At 33.9% G+C, this 7,416-nt stretch overlaps 2 protein-coding genes across 2 annotated transcripts in view; both read right to left on the bottom strand.

Annotated features, from left to right (window-relative positions):
- The window catches only part of LOTGIDRAFT_173253 (hypothetical protein), a gene marked incomplete at both ends in the record, with an annotated part of 47,329 nt that extends 43,803 nt beyond the window's left edge, over positions 1-3,526 (bottom strand). Inside the window, one exon of the mRNA XM_009050719.1 lies at positions 3,407-3,526. Within this exon, the coding sequence (XP_009048967.1) occupies positions 3,407-3,526 (120 nt within the window). The remainder of the gene's footprint in view (positions 1-3,406) is intronic.
- LOTGIDRAFT_140896 (hypothetical protein) overlaps positions 3,398-7,416 on the bottom strand; it is a gene marked incomplete at both ends in the record, with an annotated part of 14,576 nt that continues 10,557 nt past the window's right edge. Inside the window, one exon of the mRNA XM_009050718.1 lies at positions 3,398-3,567. Coding sequence (XP_009048966.1) covers positions 3,398-3,567 — 170 coding nt within the window. The remainder of the gene's footprint in view (positions 3,568-7,416) is intronic.

Below are 7,416 nucleotides of genomic sequence, written 5' to 3'. Positions count from 1 at the left end.
TTTCATAATATACTCGAGCAATAAGAACCACTGAACATTATTTGAGATTATAGTCTCAAACCCACTGACTTTAATCAGCTCTATGTCTTTCTCATAGATGTATTGCTTTCTAGAAACTTTCTACTAGCTTAGAATTGCCTTAGCTGAGATAGAAAATTTAAGACGGGTCGTGTAACGACTCAAGCATATCTTATCTGAGCTATAATTAGCTGCTCTTATCCCAACATATTTTCCCGTGTTTAATTTTAATAGGTAGACCTTCTCATGGGGAATGAGGTAATAAATTCATAATGCCATGTGAATTTTCAACACGCTTCTAGAGATGCTAGTATATGAATACCCACGAGGAAATTAGTACGGACAACTCATCTCTTATAACAAGGTCGTTTTGAAGGTAAAAAAAAAACGTACTCATACGAAGCTTTTTAAATAAAGTGAAATAAGGTCCCACCTATTTATATAAAAAGAATTAAACGAGTACATATACAGTTTCGGACTAGACTTTAAGTAGAACGCGTCAATAAGTAACGTGATTTCATTGTCCCAGAAGAAATAAAGAATCTTTTATTCCTGATTTTCTATTACTCAATTCTCATCGACACAAATTACTTGTATTACTTTTAAATTGTTCCCAATGGATTGAGTCTTTCTAGAAATAAAGTCAATTATTCTCCAGCCATTGTCACTAAAATGATGTTGAGTCCGAATGAAATGTGTAACATCTATTACGAGACCATTAGAAAAACAAACATTATAACTTTAAGAGGCATTTTAATACAAATTTATCAGTTTTTGTAAGATTTGTAAAGCGTTAAATAATATTTAATGGAGGATCTACTCTTATTTTTATCAACTTCCTTGTTTCATGAACTTGAATGTGTTATTTTTGGGTCCACGTCCGATGGGTCCGGCGTCTTTTCGTCGATTTTAGAGGGCATTAGTCATAGAGAGGGTCAGGGGACACTAGTCATAGAGAGGGTCAGGGGACACTAGTCACAGAGAGGGTCTGGGGACACTAGCCATAGAGAGGGTAAGGGGACACTAGTCATAGAGAGGGTCAGGAGACACTAGTCATAGAGAGGGTAAAGGGGCCCTAGTCATAGAGAGGGCCAGGAGACACTAGCCATAGAGAGCGTCATGGAGCACTAGTCATAGAGAGGGCCAGGAGACACTAGCCATAGAGAGGGTCATGGAGCACTAGTCATAGAGAGGGTAAGGGGACACAGACCTATTCCTAAATTAGCCACTGAGTAAGTCGCTCGATCAAATTTCATTTGCCCAATCAAGCCCGGAAATGAAAAACATTGTACTCTACGGTTAGCTGATATTTACTTCTGTGCCATCGAATCAAAGATTAATCATTATAGGAGTGAAAATTCCAACCGATCAGACAGATGTGAGATATTTAAGAAAAGGATTTATTTTTAATCCAAGATATTATACAAGGAAGTTTGTTTAAGATTATAAAACCGAATCTTGACCCGGAAAACTCATATCAGCTTTCATAACTATATATTATCTTCAGTAATGATTTAAAAAAACGTCTTACAATACAGCCTCAAATACTGAGGACTGCTGAATGTGCTCAGCAAGTTTTCAGCACAAGAATGAATCATCGATGTACGTCTCAACACACAGCAATATTCTGTCTGACGGTGCTACCATCAAGCGGACAAATTCACTGGAGGTTGGGGTATAAGAACCTGTATGGTTGTCTGAGTCAATAATTTCGTAAAACAAAATTGACTTTGTTAAAAACACATGATCACATTCGAAAATGTACTGGACCAATTGACCTTAAAACTAATTTACTATGTCCAATTTACCATGTAACCAAATTACTGTGACCAAATTACATAAAAATCAAATTATTATGACCCATTTTCCATTTGACCAAATTACTGTGACAATGTATCATGTGACCATATCTTTGTGACCATTTTATCTTCTATCATATTACTGTAATCAATTTACCTTGTGACCATATAACTGTGACCAATTTACCCTGTGACCATATAACCGTGACCAATGTATCGTGTGACCATATAACCGTGACCTATACCGTGACCAATTTAACTTGTGACCATATTACTGTAATCAATTTACCTAGTGACCATATAACCGTGACCAATGTGTCTTGTGACCATATAACCGTGACCTATACCTTGACCAATTTAACTTGTGACCTTATTACTGTAATCAATTTACCCTGTGACCAAATACTATGACCAATTTACCTTGTGACAATAATATTGTGACCAATTTATCTTGTGACCAAATACTGTGACTAATGCACCTTGTGACCATATAACGGTGACCAATTCAACTTGTGATCAAATACTTTTACAAATTTAACTTGTGACCAGACTAATTTAATCAATTTATCTTGTGACCAAATACTGTGACTAATGCACCTTGTGACCATATAACTGTGACCAATTTATCTAGCGACTATATTACCGTGACCTCTACTGTGACCAAATAATTTTACAAATCTGACTTGTGACCAGATACTTTGACTAATTTACCTTGTGACAATAATACTGTTAACAAATCTTGTGACCAAATGCTGTGACTAATGTACCTTGTGACTGTATAACTGTGACCAATTTATCTAGCGACTATATTACCGTGACATATACTCTGACCAAATAATTTTAAAAAATCTGCCTTGTGACCAAATACTTTGACTAATGTACCTTGTGACTATATAACTGTGACCAATTTATCTTGTGGCTAAATTACTGTGACTAATTTACCTTTAAACCAAATGCTGTGACCAATTTATCTTTCGGCTAATCACTGTGACCAATTTATCTTATGACAATTTTACCTGGCAAATAATCTGCCTTGTGACCAATTTATCTTGCAACTAATTACTGTGAGTATTTTACCTTGTGGCAAATTTACCTGGCGACAAATTTACCTTGCGACTAATTTACCCGGCGACTAATTACTGTGACCAATTTATCTTATGACAAATTTACCTGGCGACCAATTTACCTTGCGACTAATTCACCTAGTGACCATATACTGTGACCAATTTATCTTGCAACTAATTACTGTGACTAATTTACCTTGTGACCAACTTACTATGAAAGATTTAACCTTTTGACCAATTTATCTTGTGACCAACCTTCCATGAAAGATTTAACCATTTGACCAATTTACCTTGTGGCCATTTTTGGTGACCAAATTACCAAGTGACCATGTATTGTGACTAATTCATTTTACGGCTCATTTGCCATGTGACCAATTGTGAACGTTCTCTCCTAATGCACAAAAGCTCATCTCACGCCTACAATGCATGTTTTCGATACACAATATAAAGGTTGCCAATTCTGATATAACCTTGAGGTGTATGCTAACTCCTTGAACAGATGAAAGAAAGTTTCTATCAACCTACCTTTCCTAGCAGCCATACTGGTGATAAAAACGTAGACAGACTTGGTAAAACACAGAAAATACCCACACTAAGGTCAGCCACGGCAAGGTTCGCCAAGAATACATAGGGTCTGGTTCTCATCCGGGCATTTCTCAAAATTATTATCAATACTAGCGAGTTACCTGAAACAGAGATAGAGATGTTATCATGGTTACCATGGTTTAAATTAAATGATATAGGCAGCAACCAGGGGTAGCTTATCTTAAATTCAAAATGGATGGAAAAATTTGTCACGCTTTCAATTCAAAATGTAATAGTCGTAGACTTCAGATCGATCTTGCCAATGGCGATAGTTCTCTAAAAGTATAAAGACTGTAGAAGATTTTGGTGAAAATTGGATTTGATTCGCAGATTTAAATAAACTCAAATTTCACAGAAAACGATTTACAGAACAATTTCGTTAGATCATCGATTGCAATGTCAGAGGCATGAAATGAGCCATGCGTATTTTTAAAAATTTGCCGATATTCCGTGCAGATTGGAAAGTGGATTGTAAAAAGTGGTAAAATATATTTTTTTAAATCCTTTTTAATCTATCTCATTTATGAACATTATTTAGTTATTAATCCATTAAAATCGGATCATAACGGAAACATCGACTCCTAAGCTTTTAAAGATTAAAGTAAACTTATATTTTTAATATTATATCGTATCATGTTTTTATCATCCCCGAGGACAGTAGGTATTTAAGAGAAATCACAACGTCAGTAAACAAGATTAAACAAAATATTGTTAACACTGAATAAAATAATACCATTGTGAGGTGCAGTTCAAGTTCAAATGCGTTTCTTTTTAAACACATACAGACCCATCGAGATAATCTTATTTCTAAATTGTTTTTTATTATTTAAATAAATTGGAATTGGAAAAAACACTTCCCTGTATGGTTATAAATGATTGAAAATTGACTATTTCCCGTCAAAATTTCTTCCTCAATGTACACTGCATTGCGTCATCATTGACCCATCAGGAGTAGAGAGGAGAGACGCACGTCTTCATCTAATTTCACGAGACCAATATGGTACAGAACAGTAGGATATAAAACTCTATTTCATTCCATCAGTCCAATAAGATACAGAACAGTAGGATATAAATCTCTATTTCATTTCATTAGTCCAATAAGATACAGAACAGTAGGATATAAATCTCTATTTCATTTCATTAGTCCAATAAGATACAGAACAGTAGGATATAAATCTTTATTTCATTTCATTAGTCCAATAAGTTACAGAACAGTAGGATATAAATCTCTATTTCATTTCATTAGTCCAATAAGATACAGAACAGTAGGATATAAAACTCTATTTCATTTCATTAGCTCAATAAGATACAGAACAGTAGGATATAAATCTCTATTTCATTTCATTAGTCCAATAAGATACAGACCAGTAGGATGTAAAACTATATTTCATATCGTTAACCCAATAGAGTATTGAACTGCGTGATACAATACTTCATTTCATTTTATTAGCCCAATAAGATATATAACAAAATAATAATCTGACTTTTTGAAAAAAAAGTTAAAAATATTTCTCCGACACAATTAGGAGAAACTCTTTTGCGTAGGCGTATCACTATAAAACAAGTTTGATTTATATCCTCAAGCAATAAAATAACACAATAATGAGAACCAGTTTAGAGAACACGAAGGATCAAATCAAACAATGATAATAAATGGAATAGTTTTACGTTCAAACATTTTATTAAAAACAAAGTATTGGCAAGATAAGAAAAAAATGAAAATGAAATGAATGGAGTTTTCCTTCCCACTTTTCTGCACCATGTGGGCTAATGAAGAAGGGTAACGCCATGTAGGGTACAATGAGGGACATTTTGCCAGGTGAGCGGCATTAGCCTGTTCTTTTTCAATTTCCAACTGTCGAGGGATCTTTAACGTGCACAGCCTGTAGCACAAAGGGCCTCGATTTATTGTTCCATTCGAACGACTAGGCGCTTTTTGTATGTCAGCCCTTCTTATCTACATCACTGACAAGGGGAAATCGGGTTGAAAAATCCGAATGTAAGACCTATGCCGGGATAGCGGGCAAGCGTCTTTTTTTCTTGTAAGGTTTTTTCGTTGGGAATCTTGAAAAAAAAATCACTCAGAGTCGTTTCAAAATGTGTCTTCTTACAGTGTTCACATTGATGTTGTCTGCCTATATCAACCTAATCAGAGATGGAAAGTGGGACGTGAAACTCCAATTTTATTCCAATGACAGAAACAGTCTATATAGTTATCATATTGCTTACACTGTCCTTCGTGGAGGCGTAAAAATTAAGACTAATTACTTCCTTGGCTGGAGTTGGATGTCAAAATGTTCCTCTTGTTGAAAATTGAGCATTTCGTGTATGTTTATATTCCCAAAATAAACTTACAGTATGTTAATATAACAATAATACAATATTTTCACTGTTAAAATAGTGCTCAATACATCAATTGTAGAGCGATATAGAAATACCGCTGTTAAAATAGTGCTCAATACATCAATTGTAGAGCGATATAGAAATACCGCTGTTAAAATAGTGCTCAATACATCAATTGTAGAGCGATATAGAAATACCGCTGTTAAAATAGTGCTCAATACATCAATTGTAGAGCGATATAGAAATACCACTGTTAAAATAATGCCCAATACGTCAATTGTAAAGCGATATAGAAATACCACTGTTAAAATAGTGCTCAATACATCAATTGTAGAGCGATATAGAAATACCACTGTTAAAATGGTTCTCAATACATTAATTGTAGAGAAATACCTCTGTTAAAATAGTACCCAATACATCACTTGTAGAGTGATATAGAAATACCACTGTTAAAATAGTGTTCAATACATCAATTGTAGAGTGATATAGAAATACCACTGTTAAAACAGTGCTCTATACATCAATTGTAGAGTGATATAGAAATACCACTGTTAAAATAGTGCTCTATACATCAATTGTAGAGTGATATAGAAATAACACTGTTAAAATAGTGCCCAATACATCAATTGTAGAGCGATATAGAAATACCACTGTTAAAATAGTTCTCAATACACCAATTCTAGAGCGATATAGAAATACCTCTGTTAAAATAGTGCTCAATACATCAATTGTAGAGCGATATAGAAATACCACTGTTAAAATAGTGCTCAATACACCAATTCTAGAGCGTTATAGAAATACCACTGTTAAAATAGTGGTCAATACATCAATTGTAGAGCGATATAGAAATACCTCTGTTAAAATAGTGCTCAATACATCAATTGTAGAGTGATATAGAAATCCCATTGCTAAAATAGTGCCCAATACATCAATTGTAAAGCGATATAGAAATACCACTGTTAAAATAGTTCTCAATACACCAATTATAGAGAGATATAGAAATACCACTGTTAAAATGGTGCTCAATACATCAATTATAGAGAGATATAGAAATCCCACTGTTAAAATAGTGCTCAATACATCAATTGTAGAGCGATATAGAAATACCACTGTTAAAATAGTGCCCAATACATCAATTGTAGAGCGATATAGAAATACCACTGTTAAAATGGTTCTCAATACATTAATTGTAGAGAGATATAGAAATACCTCTGTTAAAATAGTACCCAATACATCAATTGTAGAGCGATATAGAAATACCACTGTTAAAATAGTTCTCAATACACCAATTCTAGAGCGATATAGAAATACCACTGATAAAATAGTGCTCAATACATCAATTGTAGAGCGATATAAAATACCACTGTTAAAATAGTGCTCAATACATCAATTGTAGAGCGATAAAGAAATACCACTGTTAAAATAGTTCTCAATAAATCAATTGTAGAGCGATATAGAAATACCACTGTTAAAATAGTACTCAGTACATCAATTGTAGAGCGATATAGAAATACCACTGTTAATATAGTACTCAATACATCAATTGTAGAGCGATATAGAAATACCACTGTTAAAATAGTACTCAGTACATCAATTGTAGAGCGATA

This window comes from Lottia gigantea (assembly GCF_000327385.1).
Source record: "Lottia gigantea unplaced genomic scaffold LOTGIsca_153, whole genome shotgun sequence".
Lineage (NCBI taxonomy): Eukaryota > Metazoa > Mollusca > Gastropoda > Lottiidae > Lottia > Lottia gigantea.
Note: the sequence above shows the minus strand (reverse complement) of the source record. Positions and strands in the feature narration are given on the sequence as shown.